General features: G+C 37.4%; 1 protein-coding gene and 1 long non-coding RNA gene across 8 annotated transcripts in view; one reads left to right on the forward strand and one right to left on the reverse strand.

Annotated features, from left to right (window-relative positions):
* RSPO2 (R-spondin 2) overlaps positions 1-21383 on the forward strand; it is a 115295-nt gene that overhangs the window by 65630 nt on the left and 28282 nt on the right. For 4 of the 7 annotated variants that reach the window (XM_038175297.2, XM_027452600.3, XM_027452604.3 and 1 more), the window contains one exon: positions 72-260. In XM_038175297.2, the coding sequence (XP_038031225.1) occupies positions 72-260 (189 nt within the window). Of the gene's footprint in view, positions 1-71; positions 261-948; positions 993-1114; positions 2376-21383 lie in introns of those variants that run through there. The other 3 variants (XM_027452603.3, XM_072034381.1, XM_027452602.3) reach the window with 3 other exon arrangements.
* On the reverse strand, positions 1059-21014 carry LOC140001824 (uncharacterized). The gene is made up of 3 exons (XR_011807377.1): positions 20949-21014; positions 19996-20113; positions 1059-1188 (listed from the first exon to the last, which is right to left on the reverse strand). It is a non-coding gene; the product is annotated as an uncharacterized lncRNA (long non-coding RNA).

Raw genomic sequence — 21383 nt, forward strand, 5'->3', positions numbered from 1 at the left:
TGCAAAATTTTATACAAGAGAATGAAAGAACCAGAAGAATTGATAATGTGTTTTCTTTTTTGCTTTGTCAGAAGGCTGTGAAGTGGGTCAGTGGAGTGAGTGGGGAACTTGCAGCAGAAACAATAAAACATGTGGATTTAAGTGGGGCCTGGAAACGAGAACAAGACAAATTGTGAAGAAGCCAGCAAAAGACACAATACCATGCCCAACCATTGCAGAATCCAGACGGTGTAAAATGGCTATGAGACATTGTCCAGGAGGTAAGCCTAGACCACACCACAAAAATCTTTGAGTTTTCCTTAACTGAAATTCTATTTCTAACTTGAAAAAAAGAGCTGTTTCATTCCAGCTGAAGCAGAAACCCTGTCTGCTCTGCCAGATGAGGCTGAATGGCAGCAGTACTACTGCAGACCTAATTTGTGCAGCAAGACTTGAGGGAAAGGCTTGGATGGGAATGATCAGTCTCTCAATGGACTGTGAAACTGTGTTCTTCCTGGTCTATTTTTTCAAAGAGGTGGCTCATCAAAGAAATGGAACAGTTTGTAGATTGTGCTGCAGCTTAAAAACTATAGTGATTGTGAAATAACTAATTGCTCTGCACATTGTGAAAAAAGATCATGATTCTAAATCTTTCTGCAGGTGACACACAGTGCTGGTGTTATGGGTATTTAAACTAAATGAAGAAAATTACACATGGCATTGTTAGCTGGAACTATTAGCCGAAATGATACCTGTTCTGAATATCTTGTTCTGATCAGGGCCAAACTATGCTATATTTGAAACAAACAGAATAATGATAGACATCATGTTTTTTGGCATGAGACCAGCTTATGGCAATTACCATGAACAGATAAAAGAATCATATTCCTTTATTATAGTGTTCTAAGACTTAAACAGTGAGGCAACTTTGAAAAAGCAAATGAAGTTTCAAATTTTTCCGTTTTGTAGATCCCAGCTTGGAGACATGTCACTGGTGAGAGGTGTTTTTGTTATCTTTTTAGTTGAAATGCTTAATCTTTCACTTGTGAAGACTGAACATTTACAGTTTCCAGAATTTGGAGGAGAGGCGAGTGATCAGCAGGTGATAAAGATGCAATTTCTTTTGGAATTGTAGGATTAAAGGAAGATTCAGGCTCAAAGGGACATCAAGAGATCTCTTGTCCAACTTTCTGCCGCAAGCATGGTGAACTGTGAAATCAAACAAATCAAAAGGAATAAAGGGTGGTGGAGTCCTGAGCTTAAGCCATAACCCAAAGAATATGCTAAAATTAAATTAAATTTAGAGTAGGTGCATAAATAACTATGATTTATGTTCTGGTAGTTTTGTCTCTAGGACCCTGGTATCACTCTGGAAAAGAATATAAAGTTGATTCTCCAGGTTAACTGAATCTAATTTATACACTCTTCTTCCCTGTCCCACTATCTATATTCACAGACATGTCCATGCATGCATATGCACTTACACATAAAGTCATAGTAGTACAGGGTGCATAGTACAGCACAGTTAATCTGCAACCTAAGTAAATCTCCCAAAGTCAGTCTCACTGAAGAGTTGACTATAATGATGTCGATTATTATTATTATTTTTTTGGGGCGGGGAGGTGGAGGGTATTTCAATTGTGGAAATGAAATGCAAATACAATACTAATAGTCAATTGTAAGCCAACGAGGAAAAAAGAAAACAAAACAAAAACACACAAAAAACACATAACACTGGTGAACAAAAGGTAACGAAGATGACAAGTAAGCATCATTGTCACACTATACACTTTGAGTCTGATTCATGTTACATGCAGACTGACCTCCATGAGTAGCAGCAAAAGACTATAGAAATACCCTGAGCAAGTTAAATATAGCCCAAACAAGAGATTGTATGGACTTCTTATGTAACACCAAAATGATCTATTTTATATGTGATATACAGCCAATATAATCTTTTACATTATTTATATTTTCTAACACTTTGTTCTTACATTTTGAGTTTAATGGTTAATTTTCTAATATATGTAATATACAGTAGTTTATGTATTAAAAAAAGGAGAAAACTTTGGTTGTCCAACAGACTGGTTTTGGTATCAATTATTTTAGGATAAAAGAGAAGCGATGAGTCTAGAAGTGAGGTGTTAAAAAATAAAATAAAAAATGAACTTCTTTGGAGGAGGGAAAAGGTAAAAATCAGAGCTGTTAGGCTGTTTTGGACTTTATTTTCTGGAAATTCAGGCTACAGATTAAAGATTTACCTTCCAAATTTTATGTTTTTGAAGGTACATAGAAGGCTTTCCTTAGAGTTAGGAAATTTATTCTGTAGTCTACACCAAGATCTTTGATCAAATCTATGTCTTTTTTTCAACATGTTCCAGAAAAGTTGTTGCTGCAAATACAAATACAGTGTGAAAGACTTCTAATATTCTTTCATAACTATTATTTCTAATAAGTCCTGAAGTTTATAGTTCTCTCCTGTCCTTCCATGGTGTGCAACTCTCTGTCTGTATTCTCTGAGATAAAATATAAATATGTACAAAACTGCAGGTTTGAACTCCCCACACTGAGTCCTGACAATTAATACTGATTCTGTACAATAATATAAATCACTGATCAGGGTATAAACTCCTTTCTCTCCACTAAGAAACTCCTGGGAGGAGATATGTTAGTAGTATTTTAAGTGCCTGGGGTAGGTTTTCCCCTGACCTGGCTACCTCTGCAGGTGAGAAACACTGAATTTGTCTTAGAATCTCTGGCTTTATTATATGCTTAAATTACAATTTTACACATAGTTGGTCCAAGATCCAATTCCTTTATCATATTTCATTTAGTTAGCAGGTTGCCCCTTTAGTCACTCAGAATGCTTCATTGCTTTCCTAATGATGGTGAAGTACCAGGAGGCAGACCTGTTTGCTACAGGGAAGCTCAAATCAAGCAGATTCTGGCGGTTAAAGATGAGATTCTGTCTTTAAAAATGCAGCATTTTCCTGATGTTAGAAATTTTGTAATTGAACTTTTAAACTGAGGAAGTAAGAGGGGAAAAAAAAAGCAAGGTTAGCAATATTTGATGACTGAAGAACAGTTATCCCTGTAAGTATCCGTTGAAAGGCTATACTAATAAATCCTTTTGTCCTAAATTTCTCAGTACGTAAACACACAAACATGTAGGCTGAGTATTGGCTGAGATGGTTATAGATTGTGATAGATTAAACTGAGCACAGGAAGTAAGGATATTTTTGGTAGAACAGGGTCAAATAAAGTGCTTGTGACATATGTTTTCTACTTCTGTACATTTTTACAGTTACTATTTATGGTCTGTATTACAGAAAAACTTCCAAAACAGATTTTATGCTTGCAAAAGTGGAGTTAAATTCAGTTTTCCTACTAAGTACTTCAGTTTCCTATTTATCAGGGATTAAGATGTTACCCGTCTGGCCATGTGGCTATAATATGAATCTTGTTGATAAAGAAGAATTCTTTATCACTTTCCTGGTATATGCAGAGTTATAGAGATAGAAGCTGGAATGCAAGTGAAAGATGATATCACTTCTTTCCTACTGAAGCCAGCAACATGTGAGAGGATACTCTAGTTGATTTCAAAGTAGATGTTACTTAGTAATATTTTCTTATTGTCAGTACTAATTGATTTAGCTGTTATTACCAGATGGGAATGTCACATTTGTATATCTGTTCATGTTATGTATGTTACCCTGTGGCTTGGGCGTAACGTGACTCATACTACAAGAAGTTAGACTTAGAAAAAGATGGCTTGGATCATTCAGGCCACCTCCTACCCATGCTGGTCTCTTCCTGACCAGGAATCTTCTAGTTTATAGCTCAAAAAGAAAGAAGGAAAGAAAAAAAATTAAACAGCGATTCATATACAAGAAATGGGGAAATTAGCAGCCAGAATTGTTCTGTGGGCTGATTCATCTTGTTGTCTTGAAGTTTTCCTTTATATTTATTACAATTTTTTTTTTTCCTCATATGTTTGCATGTTCCTTATGTTCTACACAGTAAATTACTTCTCTTTTGTTTGTACCCTCCAGGTACTCACAGATTGTTTTCATGTTTCGTATTAAGTATTACCAAGTCAAGTGAAACAGTTTTACTTTAAATATTCCACAAATATTATTTTACACAAAACGGTTATTTCCGGTAAAAAACACTATTCCATTTGAGAATGCTTACATCTTTCTCTCTTCATTTATGTCTGCATTAATTCCCTAATGGTGAAAGGGGGAAAGTAACGAGGTGGGAGGGAGTTCTTTCTTCAACACAGACATGTAATTAATGTAAAAAAAAAAAAAGGACTTTGTTCTATTTGATTTCATTTTGAATGCTTTTTATGCAGTAATCTTGTGTCTTCCTATTGCTGCAATAGAATATAAGACTTCTACAAGAGCACCAGTGAAAATACTCAATCAGGCTTTCTATCCTTACACTGTAGTTACGTTTTATTATTAATATGCAGAAGTTATGACTGAAAATATTAAAAGACAAAAATATGTACTTAAATACAGAGAGAAAATAAATGCACAGAGCTACAAGATGAATGTTAAAATGTTAAATAAGTAATGAAAGTTCTTTCAGTCAGGTAAGCTACCAGTGATGTGGCAAACAGGGAGTCAGTGATCCTGGTTTGCAAATATATATAAGATAGAACAAAAAAATATTCAGGTTAAAACTGTCCATACACTTTGATGAAGACATTAAGTAAGTAGACTTAAACTATGTTAAACCAGCATAATTTCTAATAGTAACAATGTTACAGGTATAGTTTCCTTTGTTAGATAAGGAAAACAACTTGTCTTTAAAACAATATTTTCTCTGAGAATGACTGCAGTAAAAATGATCAATGTCCTTGTCATTCTGCCTGTCCACCCCCCGTCTTGGTCCTAGCTACGTTTGTTCTCCTTTGAAACCTATCAAGGGGAATTTTCAAATCTCTGAATATTTATATATATATATATATATATATATATATATATATATACACATATATATATATACACACATATAAATATATATGGTTTAGAAGAGGCTAACTGAAGAAATTTTTGGTTGTACACCCAGCAAATCATTGGGTGAATCACTGGATAATACATTTTGGAAAAGACATAGAGGTCACATCCTGCTCAAAGTAGCGTTAGACAGTGTGGTCCAGTGCTACATTCAGTCTGGTTTTGAAAATATCTAAGTGGGCAGTCTGCACAACCTTTCTGGCCAAGCTGGTTGCAATGCTTTGCTAATCTCACATTGAAAAACTTTATATTCGGACTGAAATTCTGTTTCAATTTGTCTGGTCTCCCTCATCCTCCCACCATGCACCATCATGCAGAGCCCAAATGTGTGTTAATAGAATCAAGTACTGATGTTTGGGATTGCACTGATCCAGGTGCAGTACCTTGCATTTGGCCTTGTTGAGATTTGCATATGCCTACCTCTAAAGTCTGTCAAGGTGCCTCCGGATGGCACCCTTTCACTCTAGGGTATTTACTATGCCACTCAGCTTGATGCCATCCACAAACTTGCTGAGGGTGCATTCAATCTCACTGTTCATGTTACCCATGAAAATATTAAACAGTACCAGTCCTAAGTCCCCCTGAAGGATGCTAGGCATCACCAGTCTTCATTTGGACATTGAGTTGTTGAGTATGACTCTTTGATTATGTCTGTCCAGCCAGTTCCTTATCCACTGAACGGTCCATCTATCAAATCCACATCTCTCTAATTTAGAGACAAAGATGGTGTATGGGATCGTATCAAAGGCTTTGCACAAGTCAAGGTAGTTGACATTTGTTGCTCTTCACTTGTCCACCAATGCTGTTATTCTGTTGTAGAAATCCACCAACTTACTGTCAGACATGATTTGCCCTTTGTGAAACTGTCTTGGCTGTCTCTAATCACCTGTCTGTCTTCCACATCTCTCAAGATGGTTTCCAGGAGGATCAGGCCCATGATCTTACCTGGCACAGTACTGGAGAGCTCATCAAAGCTGTTTTATTCTCTAGGTTCAACAGACTCAGTTCCTTCAGTCTCTCCTCAATGGACAAGTGCACCAGCCCCTAACCATGTTGGTGGCTCTGTGTTAAACTCTTTCATCTATCAATATCTTTCTTGAACTGAGGGACACAAAGCTTCATCTGGTCTCCCAGATGTGGTCTAATGAATGACAAATAAAGGGATCACTTCCCTCAGCCTGCTGTCTTATTAATACAGGCAGTATGCTGTTTGCCATCTCTGTTGCAAGGGTGCACAGCTGGCTCACATTTAGCTCAATTTCAGCAGGACACCTCAGGCCCTTCCCAGCAGAGCTCCTCCACAGTCAGTGCCCAGTATGTATTTTTTCAAGGTCTACTTCCTTTCCATATGCAGAACTCTGCACTTGTCTCTGAATTTCATGAGGTTTCTTTCAGCTACAATTAATCTCTTTCTCAGAAGATTTACTAAGAAGACTTCAAACTCAATGCAGCACAAGAACACTCAGTTCAAAGTGACCTCTGTCATCAGACAGACTATGTTCATTTGAGCTTTTTTACTACATCTACACTAAAGAGGCATTCTTGAAAATTTTGCTTTCAAGACCTTTCTACATTGCACCTGTACTTAGTTCACAATACCTGCGAACGCCATCTGCCCTTTAAGAGTCAATACTAGTGCTCTCTCTGGGTAGGACTCGGTAAACATCATTACCACATTTTATGTCTCCTCTTGGTCATGTTACAATGCCACAAGACCAAATAACCTAAATGGCAAAGGCAGTTATTGCTGTTCCTGGACTAATCAACTTCTTAATGGGGACAGTTAAGCACCAGGCTGCATTTGTCCAGTGGACTGTGCCCTGACCATCCTTGGAAGTTTCTGAAACCTGACCTGGCCTGAATGGTCTTGACCCTACTGAGAGCAGGAGGTTGGACTGGGGACAGAATCACAGAATGGGCAGATGGAGTTGGAAGGGACCTCTGAAGATCATCTGGTCCAACCCCTCTGCTGTGCAGGATCACCTAGAGCACATTGCTCAGGATGGCATCCAGGCAGGATTGAATATCTCCAGAGGAGACTCCACAATATCTCTGGGCAACCTGTGCTCTGTCACCTCACAGTAGACAGTGGCCCCTCATATTGAGCTGGAACTTTCTGTTCTTCAGTTTGTGCCCATTGCCTCTTGCCCCCTTGCTGGGCACAACTGAAAAGAGACTGGCTCTATCCTCTTGACATCCTCCCTTCAGATGTTTATACACATTAAAAAGATCCTCTCCCAGTCTTCTCCACCTTAAACAAGCCCAGCTTCCTCAGCCTGTACTTGTATGACAGATGCTTCAGTCCTCTGATCATCTTCAGAGCCCTCCGCAGGACTCATTCCAGTAGCTCCCATGTCCCTTGTGTACTGGGGAGTCCAGAGATAGACACAATGCTCCAGGTGTGGCCTCATCAGGGCTGAGTAGAGGGGGAGGATCATCTCCCTCGGCCTGCTGGCAACACTCCCTAATGCGCCCCAGGACCTTTGGCCTTCTTGGCCACAAGGGCACATTTCTGGCTCATGGTCAGCATGCTGTTCACCAGGTCCCTCTCTGCAGAGCTGTTTTGCCACAGCTCACCCCCCAGCCTGTGCTGGTGCTTAGGGTTATTCCTCCCTAGGTGCAGGAGGACCTGCACTTGTCTTTGCAGAACTTCGTGAGGTTCCGCTCAGACCAACTCTCCAGCCTGGCAAGGCCCCTCTGTATGGCAGCACAGCCTTCCTGGGTATAAGGCACTCCTCAGAGCTTTGTGTCATCAGGACCAACCTGAATGATTCTGTTCCTGTGAAAGGCAGAACATGCTGTGGTTTTAGGCTGAAAGAACCGTATTTTTGCGATTCAGATTTGAAAATTTCTGTTATCTGCTACTCCCAATTAGAGAAAGGCTAAAGTGACTGCTCAAGGGGAAAAGAACAAAACGTCTTTCCCATGTTTACTATAGTACTGAGATCTCCTAATTTGGTCTTTTTTTTTTTTTTTTTTTTTTAATATATATATATATTGAACTAATATGCATAATATGTCTAGTATTTTGAATATCATGGTAAGTTTTAAATGTTTTTTTCTGAGTCTAGCTTTAGTCAGAATAAATGCTTAGTTGATAATTGTTAGTTTACTTTATTATTATTTGACCCGTTCATTTGTCTGTCTGGCTAAATGCCTTACATTCACAATCTCAAAATCTAAAAGATACATAGCATAGTGTACATTTATTTTAAATTAATACACCATGGCAATCTAAGAAAACATTGTAAGACCATAAGAGATGTTATAGCGATACTAATATAGTAATTTTTCTATAAAATTTCTTTCTATAGAATTCTTTTTTTTTTTTTTTGAAGGGTGTATCAATTTTCAAGAAACTTGTCAACATTTTTTTAGTAACTTGAGAATTTCATTCCAAAATTAAATCAGGACATAAATGTGTGTGGCATGTTACAGACAAAAGAAAATGGTCCTGCTTTAAAAAGATTATCTTGTTTATTGAGGCATGATCTGAAGAGGGTTGGCAGCAAATGTAAAGATCTGTGGTTTTGGGAAAGTTGAAATGATTTGCAAACAGTAAGATCTCATTGCTTTGTTTAGTATCACATGAATCTTGAAGAAATTGGAATATTATTTATCACTGATACTAAAAAATAGTGTTTACAAGTCTTATCAGCATTTAAAATGAGATTATAGTACATAGTACATATATTTGCAACGGGATACTGCCTACTGCAACTCTCTGTTAACTTTTATTATTAACATTTATTATTATTATTATTATTATTATTATATTTTGACATCAGCAGAAAGGTAGCAACTGCAGTAAGTGTAGCTCTGCTGAACACTGGTTCTACTAGAATATTGGTGTCAACAAACAGTCTTGCCTCCTTGATGCATTTTGTGAGCACCAATTACACTTTGACCAAGAAGGCTTGGCCTTAGCTTGTCTGAAAACATAACCCATAATTTGCAGTTACAAAGCATGACTCAAAGGTTCTGCAGGAAAAAAAAGGAAAAATAATTTCAGCATCAGCAGAGATATTACAAGAAGTAATTCCTCCAAAGACAATTATTTGCACAGTGCAGATTGGGAAAGTAATAATAATGGGCAAATATTTACATAAATATTTAAGTTGGTGACCATTCTGCACATTTTGTGAAGGAGCTAGCAAGTGGGAGCAAGAAGGGACATGATGAACATAGTTTGGAGACTTTCCAGAAAACAAGAACTGTTTTATAGTGTGGCTTAACCCTTGGAGCCTGGCATGCTTGTTAGTGCATTTGTTCAGGAAACAAGGTTTTGTCAGCTGCAGAATCTGCTCGTCTGGATTGTCAACATCTGCTTCATACACAGAATGTTGGGATTAAAGCATTCAAATGCTTTTTTTTCTACCATTTTGCTGATCACATTCTGAAGGGGCTGCTGGAGATGAAAGCCAATAACAAAGGAAATCTAGACCATAAAGAAAGTGAAATCTGTAATATTGCTCATTTCAGTAAGAGTGCCTGCAACTAGACTTTTAAATACTAGTCCAGTACTTTAAATTAAGATACATAGGAAAGAGATATGGCTATATTAACAATAGATATAAACTTCTTGACAACTTCTAAAAAGAACATGAAGTTTCTCATCTCCATTTCATAATAATAAAAACTTAAAATTGAATCATAAATAGTTCAGGGTAGAAAGGACCTCAGAAGTTCATCTATTTCATCTTCCTGCTCAAACCAGGTAAACTGTGAGAAAACCAGAATGATCTATTACTCTGAAAATACACAGAGATTCAGTATTTTACCTTTTTTTCGTCATAGCTCTTCTCCTATTCATATCTTCTTTTGTGAGATGGAGATTGATAAATTACCAGAAAAGTGTTGTTATTTTTCTTTTATTCTAAGTGAAAGATATGGATAAGTACAGTAAATTTTAAATCACATTTTCATGATATTTGCATTCATTGGCACATAGGTGTGAAAATTATATAATGCATGGAAGTATCTGCATCAAAGTGCTTTGGTATCTGATGCCACATACATTTGCATATAAAAGGTGTACCTCTCAGCCATTAAGTTACTCAGTATAAAGTAACTGAAAAATAGCAGGAAACCCTCATCTTTTTATTTTCTACATTAATCCATTCAACTTACTTTGTATTGTCATTTCTTATAAACAAAAAATACCTGTACTGATACTTCTTATGTGTTTGTCTTAATACCTTCCTGCAGCTGAGACAGGAAAATTAGTAGTATGTTGGTGGAAGAGTGGTCTCCTCCATACTTTCATATCAAATCAGTAAATAAACTAATACATGAAGATAGGCAGATATTTTCTTAGTGCTGAAGAATAACAAATCCATTAACTCCTGACAACATAGTATGATATGTTGCTGTCTTAGCTCTAGGGCAGAGATACAGAAAGCTTAACATAAATAATACTTTTCATATAGTGTAATATATATTATTTAGTCATATGAATTTGGAAATATGATGTAATGAATTGATGAAATCTTGTTTTAAAACTTCACTTGCACAAAAAATGTTTCAGCTGAATATGTGTAACAACACGTAAAAAAAACACACAACAACAAAACACAAGAAGAGCCTACAACACCATAAAATCACCTCTCCATCCAGACACAAAAATCCCAGAATGGATGCAGAAAAGGAAGTGCATATGCATTTGTGAGCTAAGAGATAAAATAATCGTGTTAGGTATGCATTGGATTTGTATTTATTAAAAAGAGCTGAAGTATGAACTTAGTGTGACTTTCTAAAAACTGCTGTTATTTTTCCATTATGATGTTGGAAACAATCCATTCCTTAGTTATTTTCCAATAAAGTTTTCTAATAAAATGCCACCTGATTAGAATCATATCTGAAAAGTAGTTAAAAATTATTCTTACAAGCTATATAATGTCATCTGAAGTAGCAGTTATGTTTAATTCTAAAACAAAGTACTGCCCAGCAAGGACCAGCATCCAGGTTTTCTTTGCAGATTTTAGAGGAATGACTTCTGTTTGCTGTGATTAAATTACATCACATTGCTCATTGCTCTTAAAACTCTGGGAACATGATATGGCTGTTGATTCATCCTCCTCCATTTTCTATGTGTTTGAAATATGGTCAATTAAGTGGCTAAGCAATTAAGTGTCCTGAAAGGCCTTCTGATGAGTTATGAAGTTTTTTTGACAAAAAGCTAGAGTGTTATGTTGTCTGTATCATCATTTGAATCATTTGAATTCCTAAGAAAAAGGGCATGCAAATTCATGTGTCTATGAAATCACTGAAATACTTTATTTTAAAGCCCCTGTGCTCATGGTAGTTGGTTAAGCATTTCTTCACCAAGAAGAGTGATAAGAAGCATAAAATGTGATTATAGTCATCATACAGAAGTTCTGCTCTTCTGTTGTGACATGCACAGCAGGAGGTGATGGGCTAAGTATAAGGGAGGGCCCACAAGATCTTCTTCTGAATTTGCCCAGGTTCTTAATGTACCTCCCTGCTAGCCACTTAAGGAATCTTCACATGACTTGTATGAGGAGCTGTCTGGCTTGCAGGATTAGTTCCTGAGCATCCTGAAGTGCTCATTCTCCTTTATGTTTAGAACAAAACAAACCAATCAACCAAACAGAAGTTCTCCTAAAACCAATTGAAGTGGTTACAATAGAGTTTAATTGACTTAAAACATCACGTGGCTATTTTCATTGAGGTTGGTCCATTAAACGTATTAAAAAAAATAACATACAGCTGTCTTCTCATCTATCACTTTTAAAAAAGTTATTTAGTGAAATAGCATTTGCTCAAAATGAACATGCAAGTGCAAAGAGCTTTGTGTCAAGTCTAAAAGTAACTATCATAAGGAGTAGTATGGGTTACCTGTCCATAATATCACAGAAAGCTCTCTGGACAGATTACGTATGCAAGTTTTTACGTATCCAAGTTTTGGGAACTGGATCATAGTAGTAGAGGCTGGGATCACAGAATGGCCTGAGTTGGAAGGGACCCATGAGGATCATTGAGTCCAGCACCTGACTACATACAACCTGAAAATTAAATCATGTATGATTTAAGAGCGTTGTCAAAACACTTCTTAAGCACTGCCAGGCTTGGAGCTATGACCAATTCACTGGGGAGCTTGTTCCAGTGCTTGACCACTCTCTCACTGAAGAACGTTTTCCTAATATCCAATCTGAACTGGGATAATAGGATTTGTTTAATTTGGAAGAGAAATAGCTCGTTGGGCATCTAATAGTCTTCCACTATCCAACAGGCAGTTTTAAAAGAAAGAACAAAACTGATCTCAGAGGTGCATAGCAAACACACAAGAAGTAATAAGCACATGTTGTAACAAGGCAAATTACAATTGGGCTGATGGAAAATTCACAGTGGGTGTGTTTGAGCATTCAAACAGGTTATCCATGGAGGTCCTGGGAATTCCATTCTTGCAAGCTGTCAAAACTTGAGATGGCCCTTAGGAGCCTGGCGTAACTTTGAAGTTAACTGTTTGGAGCAGGAAGTTGGGCTAGATGGTCTCCATAGATTCCTTCCAACCTAAATTGCTCTACAATTATATTTATATTGCCTGTCATATTTTTAATAAAAGCACATGATCATGGGATCTTGCTAGAGATGCTGTGCAGTTTATGAGAAAGCTATGAGAAAAGACAGCCATATAAACCTTATGATATGGGTAGATGGAAAAAGAACATCAGATGAAGGAGAAACTGAGGCATGAAAAGATTTGACAATCATACCAGTTGAAGAAAAGGGTAAAATATAGAAATCAGTTGAGACAAAAACAAAACAAAACAAACAAAAAAAAGAAGGCAAGAACTGGGGGGTAATGAATCATGGGGAGGCCAAGTAACAATAAGAGTAAAAAAGAGACTAAGATCATTGAGAAAGGTTGCATGACTGTCAGTTGTAAAATTGACAAAGCTTTGAAAAATGTCAATGCTGGCTGTAAATAACCCTTCCAACTAACCACTATTCTCTGTCTTTGCTTGTACCCATTCAATGTTCATAGAATTTCTCAGTTTCTCATTATTATTATTATTATTATTATTATTATTATTATTATTATTATTATTATTATTATTATTATTATTATTATTATTATTATTAATTATTATTATTATTATACATGATTAGTATTTATGTATTTTCCTTGAAGGTAGAATGGCAGATCTTGCGTAGCAGTTGAGCAGTTTGATATTGTGGAGTCTCCTTCTCTGGAGATATTTAAGGCCTGTCTGGACGCCTACCTGGGCAGCCTGCTTTAAGGAACCTGCTTTGACAGCGGGGTTGGACTCGATGATCTTTCGAGATCCCTTCCATCCCCTTCAATTCTGTGATTCTGTGATTGTCATATCAAGCCACATGGCAGCTACAAATCATTTTTTGCTGTCTTAATCCAGATAAGTATTAAAAAGGGTTTTGGTTCAGTGTGAATATGGTAAAATACCTGTTATGTATTACGTACAAGTTACATATTGAAACCTGTAACTTGTTTAGATACAAATAAATAGTGTAAATTTCCTTGGAGTCTTGTTGTGAAACCTGGGTTAGATTGGTTTCTTTATTTAACTGTGGGGTCATTTTTTCGAAGGTTTTAAGAGGCTTGGTTCTCTTTGACAAGCAGAACTCGTAAACACACGGACAAAAAACTTGTGGAAAAAGTTTTGTCATCTGAAAAGTTTTTGTCATCTGATTTCTCTTTTAATTTTCTTTCTTAGGACCACTGCCCAACACATATCTTGTAATGGACTACATACACTTGAGTGCAAGGTTTTAGCTTTACTTACCTTATCAGGATATTTCAGCCTGTGGAATTTATGCATTGTTTTATCATATTGCAGCATGATAAATTTTCAAGTTATTTTCAAAGGATTGTCTGTACTGGCAGTACAGAAGTGCCAACTCAAGCACATTTTCCCCTTCCCTTTCTCTATAAATTATCTTCCAATCTTCCTTTTTAGTTGAAGTAAAGCAATAAGAAACATTTTCCTGGGAAAGCTTTCAAATAGCTTTTCCAATCACTAAGAAGTTGTACATGCAATTTATCTATTGTCATTATTATATCTTAGACCAGATAAATACTTTTGACATGTGTGTTTCCTGAAGTATATTGTATTTCAGAAGTAGCATGAGTATCGTATGATGCAGTATCTCCTATGGGAGTTTCCTGTTTTTAATGAATAACTAAATAAGTACCAGTGCAAATCCCCATAAATGACCAGACTATGAGTTAGAATATGAGTTAGAACCATCCCATGGCAATTACACAGTTCAAGGTTGTTTAAAAATGTGGAAAGAGAGCCAGATGCTAATCCACATGGAAATACAAATACTGAAAACAGTTGTAGCTGATCCAAGTGCATAAATTGCATTTGTCCATAAAAGGTGCCTGACAAATTTTATTGTCCATGCCCTTATGAAGTAACTCCTGTTGGTTTAGTCTTTTGCTCATTCTGAAACTACAATTCACCTGTACATGGAAAAAACATACACTTACTCATTTCTCATTTCTCAGCCAGCCAGCCTTTTTTATACAGTATAATTAGCTGTTTCAGCCACAGAAGAGAAACCAGCAAACACTCACCTACCTGAGATTATTTTTTCCCTCCCTAAGGATCAATCAGTGAGGCACAGTTCTCTCCCAAGCCGCAGGCCTGGGTATGACAGGTCTGGAGATCCATCTGCTTCAGGTGTGGTATGTCTGTAGAGCAGTTGGCCTAGCTCATTTTTAAGGATTCTTAGGTTTCACTAAGGCTTTCTTCTCGAAGAAGTCTCTTCTAAAGTAATACATTTATTAGGCTATACAGATATTCATTTTCACAGCATTGATACAGCACCATATCCTGACATGCTCCAGACAGAATCTTTGGTTGGGTGATTCCAATACTCATCGTCTGTACCATTCATCTTTCCAGCAGAACATGTGCTAACAAGGGCAGTGTTCAGATATAAGAAATATTATTCTGTAAAAACCAGCAACTATGACTGAAGTAGAAAGATTTCACTGCAGCATAATATTAAAGAAAATATGAATTATTTGTATATGCGATATTTAGATACTGTCTGGCTTAAAAATGCTGTAAGAAAATGTGTATGACTCTGCATGTTGGCCTGCCCTACAGTCCTGGATTGGTGATCTCTAACTAGTTGTGACAGAAATAAGTTTTTTTGGGTGTGCATCTGATTGCCAACAGTTAAATTATTAGTTGAAGTAATTAGAGCTCTTCAGCAAAGCCATAGCTAATGGGGTGCATACTTGCACAGTACCAATGGAAAGTAAATTATCTAAGCATACATCACCCTCTGACTGGCTAGCAGTGTACATGCAGCTAATTACAGCTGCTTGGCTGTTAAGTTCGGAACTCATTACACTCTGTAACTTGACTGATTGTGATGGCCTGTCTGGATGCTTTACAATAGCTTTCTTCTTTTGGAGGATCATTTTGAATGCTCTGTAGCCTGCTTGCTTGCTAGCTAGAGGCAACCTAAGAGAGGAGCCTCATGTATTCAGGTTGAATTCAGCAGAAATGTTTTCTTCATGTCTCACAAACAAAGAGCCTGAATCTGGAGAGTAAAGAATCCAGCTAAAAGGATGAGAGAGGAAGGAGTATGAGAAATTGGTAGTTAGGGCTTCTTCATGTTTTTTGCTCTTTAGACAGAAAAAGTTCATGCAGGTGCATTTGAGTCCTTATTAATGGCTTTGTTAGCTGAATACAAAAGGTAAAGCCCATCCATACATGCTACTTCACTGACTGGTTTCCTTCTAAAATCTGACATATATTGAGCACATACACGATGATGTGCAGTTCAGAGGCTCCCAAGCTGGTGTGTTGAATAAGCCAGCTCTGGAGACAAAAATATTTGAAAAGTGTTAGTACAACACTGTGCAAGCATTGATTACCTCTACTGAAAGACAGAATTTATTAGGTTTTGCACAGTGCTATGGAGATATAATCCTGCAGGACATGAGGTTGTGTTTGTGATAAAGAACTGTGATTTGCTGTATGGATGCATAGCTCATCAGTGCTAACTTGGGGGTTTCATTCTTACTCCTCTCAAATAGTTATCACAGAGGGGCTCACAAAATTCTGGAAAGGGATGCTGCTCAATTCATAAATGCAACAGCTTCCAGTACTCTGCTGTAGGCCAGATTTAATTAAATCAGCTTGCACCAGCTGGCTACAGGAGTCAAAGGGGAATGCCAAAAGGGAATAGGTGGAGGAGCAATCTCCCCAGCTGCTTTCATGTGATTAAGTTACCACCAGTGTTAGAACTAGTCTGGAGTCAGCATCACTGATTCTTAAAGATGTATTGTGGAAATCCTTTATTGATTGCTTCTAGATAAGTTTACATTCTTTACCTCTGGTAAGCTTCAAGAAACAGTGGAACAGAGGAAACGATCTACTGTGATTATTATTTTTTTAATTATTATTTTAGAGCTTTCTGGGGTAATTTTTACCTCACATTGGAAAACTTCAACACCATGGATTTCTGTAATACTTTTCACTTAACATGTCATAGGTGAATGAAAAGAACCTCCTCTTAAAGGATTTGAATTCCAGGTTTGTTCTGAAGCACTATGAATGTGACTGCAGATAATGTTTGGAAAAGGAACAGCAACAACTAGCAGCGAAGAAAAGCAATAGAAAGCAATTAGTACTAATGATGAACAGGGCTTTGCTGTTCTGCATTGATATTACATGGTATTATACTATGTCATTCATAATGGGTATATTTAAATAATCTGGGCACAGTCTTAAAAATGCATGAACCTTAAATGAGTAATAACATGTAAAATATCAATGCAATACCACAGAGGGAGCTCGGTACTGTATCTGGGTCAGTATAGCATTGTGCTTCAAATGATCTAGGACAGAAGTGGTATTAATTATGATGGAGGCAATACTGGACTCAGTATACTTGGTTCCCAAAGGTGCTCCTTTATGCCTGGGCAGTCAGTCTTCTCTCTTAAACATATTTATTTGCGGTGTCTAAACTGGCATATCTTAGATTCTGAAGGGGCTGCAAAAATCTAATATAAAATATCCTCCACTCTATTAACATCTTACATACATGTATTCTATGCCATTTAATACAAAATTATGTTGGTTGGTATTACTTTGTAGAGAGTTAATCAATTATAAGGAAATTTAAGTTCAAATTAACACTGAGTTTATACCGCCTTACATATAACCTCCAAGTTTAGCACTTCAGTCTTAGGTTGTACACATCTATTGTCTGCAATATATTTCTGCAGGAAGAGTAGCCAACTGCTACTACATCTGTTAAGACTGTTCACGTGTGGTCTTTTTTCTTGTAGAACCCGGTTAGCCTAGCTGTTCACATTTATCCGTTTCAATCCTTTTTACTCAAATTATAATTTATTGGTTTCCTGTGAGCATTCCTTGTCAGTTAGCTCTTCAGAACTGCTACTCTGATGACTTCTGAGAAACTGGTAAAAAGTCTGACTATGCTGGAGATCAGAAAAACATGCAGGTATCTAGCTGTAAAGAGCAGTAGCAGTAGGATACCAATAAGAACAGTCGCTTTGTGTCATGCCAGATTTATTGAGAACTTTTTAAAAGAAGTTCAAACAAGGGACATGACTTTCAGGAACCTATGTTTGAGTTGCACTATCATGTAGCATAAAGATCACAAGTATTTCCAATGACATTAATATCCTATGATAATACCGTGGCATGTATTATAATGAATTCCTGATGAAAATGACAGGTAGCTCTTAAATTATTTTGCTTATCTGTTGGATACAAATGTGAACATCTTGAATGGGCTGCCAATTGTACTTACACAAGCATTTCAGAATGGTAGAAGTTGGACTGTAAAAACTGTACTTTTTTTTTTTTTTTTTTTTTTTTTTTTGTTACATTATACCTTAGCTGTTGACTAGATGCAAGTGCCAGGCAGCGTTGATCAGTTCTGACAGAATTGTATTGAAGGTAGATTTTATTTAGCTTTAATACTACAGTATCTCCAACACTGAGAAAATGTCTACATTTATCTGCTAGATGACAAATGCCTAAAGGGTTTCTAAAACACAGCTAGTTAAACTACCACAAAGATGTTTAAATTCCAGCTTTGTATTTTTCCTCTGAATTTGTGGACTAGATTATTTTGTTACCTCCTGATTTACCATCTGTTCCTTATAACAGCTAAACTAGAAGAAACAACTTCTATGAGGCCCAGCAAAGAAAACCCACAATTTGGCAAAATACAGAGAATAAATTTTAAGTATTGCAAAAGATTGTGCAGGAGAGACACACTAAACGTCAGTTCACAACTCTGCTGTGTAGCACTAAGGGTGATATATAAGAACTCTTCTGAGTGTATTTACAACAGAAGAAAAGAGATTGTGTTTGATAATGGATTGCTGAAGAAATTTATGGGCCATAAAAACTCCACTGTTAAAAAAGATCTTCTGAGCAAGTCCTGTGTCAGGCTTCAAACCATTGCTCTGGTTAGACAGCTAGAACAGATAATGGAAGGTTTCTGGCTAAAAGAAAGCACCATGGCAGAATACAAGTCTAGAATCAAAAGGAAGTTGGTTTCAAAATCATTACAGTGTCATTTTTGTAATACAAAATACTCAGCACTCAGTACATGATTTTTTTGCCACCAGGCTTTCCTAATCGGCTCTGCAATCCGATGCCAGCTTGAGCGTAGGCTGTAGTAATACCTCTTTTGAGAACAGGGAAAACCAGTGGATCATGAGTCCTAGACATATAAATGGAAAATTCCTGTGAAATAAGGTTCATTTTTGCTGCAGCTAAGGCAATGAAAAGGAGAACAGGGATTTATATTTTCTGCAGATCACAGTAATAAGAGATGGCCCAAAGAAGGTCAATGTGTTTCATAAGGAGTTTTATAACATGCTATATATTTATTTCAACTGGAGTTTTTTAAGTGATTGCTAATATTTCAAACCCTAAAAAATGTTGATTAATACATCTTTTCTAGATATTTATTTTTTGTGTGTGTGTGGAGTATGTTTTGAAAGAGTAATATATTAATTTTCTCTTTTCTTCCAACCACCTGAATTATTATTATTAATTATTATTATTTCAGAGAGAGAAAATAAACTCCATTTCTTTGGAGGGAAAACAAACAAATAAACAAACAAACAAAAAAACACGTCTTTTATTATAGTATTTTAGGCTTACTTTATATAAAACTGTGGTTTGAGTTTGTAAAGCAGTCACAGCTTAGATCTTTTGATGAGATATTCATCTAGAATAACTCAGTATTGCCCAACTCAGATGGGCACCTATTGATCTCTAACTGCACTAATGAGCATGAGCTTCTTCATTCTTATAGACAGAAGTCATGAAAAACAGCAAAAATTCATTGTTGTAAGATTAGTTTAAATCTGGCTGCATTATAATCGTTAGTTATTCCACAAAGGAATAGGATCTCAGAACTTAATAGTGAAATTCAAATAGGAGCCAGAAAATAACTTCAGTCCTTCTCACTTAATTGAGAAATTCTGGATCCTTAAGACCACGATGGTTGTCTTAGAAAAACAATGATTAAAAAGAAAAAGAAAAAAAAAATACACCTGCCTCAACTGGATGAGTATAGAATATAAGAATTTAAATAGAGTTGCTGGAGTCAGAGTTGTAGCAGAGTTGTGTCACAGTGTGTGCTTCAAAGCTGGAAACAATATGTTGCAAAGGAACCACTTAAAATATTTTAGACAGTCGTCCAAGTCAGCATCTCTGTATCATCTTTCAGGGCTATTAAAACAGGGTGTGGATCTATTGATAGGGGTGTGTTTTATTTATTTTCATGTGAACCAAAATTTCATCTAATTATACAATTAACTATGGGAGCTGGAGGACTGTTCAGCATGTGGTAAAGGCTTCGCGTCAGTTCACTAGCAATTCAACTATTCTGACTACCTTTTATACCACTTAAAGTAATTTTTCCAATGTTTTTGTTCAATGACGATATTTGGGCATTAGGGAAAGCTTACTTGCTGTAAACAGTGCTGTATGGACAGTTTGGCCTTCTTCCTCTTCAGAAAATATCTGATTAGGAATGATGCCTTTTCTGGAAACAACTCTGGTCCTGTCAGTGCTGCAATGCTTTAGCTGCCAATGAGAAAGAACATTGTCTCAGCAGTGGATCCATTGTAATCTATAGGGTATTTGGTCACAGAATCACAAAATGGCCAAGGTTGGAAGGGCCCTATGAGGATGATCTAGTTCAACCCCCCTGCTGAGCAGAATCACCCAGAGCTTGTTGCACAGGATGGCATCCAGGTGGGTTTTGTATATCTCCAGAGAAGGAGACCCCACAGCCTCTCTGGGCAACCTGTCCCAGAGCTCTGTCAATCTCACAGTAAAGAAGATTTTACTCATATGCAGCTGGAACCTCCTGTGCTTCAGTTTGTACCAGTTGCCTCATTGGTGGGCACTACTGAAATTAGATCGCATCACTTTTCTGGTCCCATCCTCTTGACACTCTCCCTTCAGATGTTTATACACATTAAAAAGATCCTCTCCCAGTCTTCTCCACCTTAAACAAGCCCAGCTTCCTCAGCCTGTACTTGTATGACAGATGCTTCAGTCCCCTGATCATCTTCAGAGCCCTCCGCAGGACTCATTCCAGTAGCTCCCATGTCCCTTGTGTACTGGGGAGTCCAGAGATAGACACAATGCTCCAGGTGTGGCCTCACCAGGGCTGAGTAGAGGGGGAGGATCATCTCCCTCGGCCTGCTGGCAACACTCCCTAATGCATCCCAGGATCCCATTGGCCTCCTTGGCCACAAGGGCACATTTCTGGCTCATGGTCAACCTGCTGTCTACCAGGACTCCCAGGTCCTTCTCCACAGAGCTGTTTTCCAGCAGGTCGCCCCCAGCCTGCACTGGTGTTTGGGGTTATTCCTCCCTTGGTGGAATAACCTAACTTCATGAGGTCCCTCACCGCCCAACTCTCGAGCCTGTCCAGGTCCCTCTGAATGGCAGCACAGCTTTCTGGTGGATCAGCCACTCCTCCCAGTTTTGTGACATCAGCAAACTTGCTGAAGGTGCACTCTATTCCATTTTCTAGGTCATTGATTTGAACAAATCAATGAACAAATTGAACAAGACTGGACCCAGTACTGACCCCTGGAGAACACCTCTAGCTATAGGTCTCCAACTAGACTGTACCACTGATGACAACCCTCTGAGCTCTGCCATCAATCCAGTTCTCAATCCCCCTCACTGTCCACTCATCTATCCCACACTTCCTGAGCTTGCCTATGGATCCCCCATGAATGCTTGCAGAAATCGCAGCTTCTTGCTTGGATAGAATTCTTGGAATCGTGGAAGCTGCCGTGCATCACTTTTGCAGTAATTGTTATAAAAAGGTGATTAC

The sequence above is a fragment of the Anas platyrhynchos genome, chromosome 2 (genome assembly GCF_047663525.1).
Source record: "Anas platyrhynchos isolate ZD024472 breed Pekin duck chromosome 2, IASCAAS_PekinDuck_T2T, whole genome shotgun sequence".
In the NCBI taxonomy this organism is placed as follows: domain Eukaryota; kingdom Metazoa; phylum Chordata; class Aves; order Anseriformes; family Anatidae; genus Anas; species Anas platyrhynchos.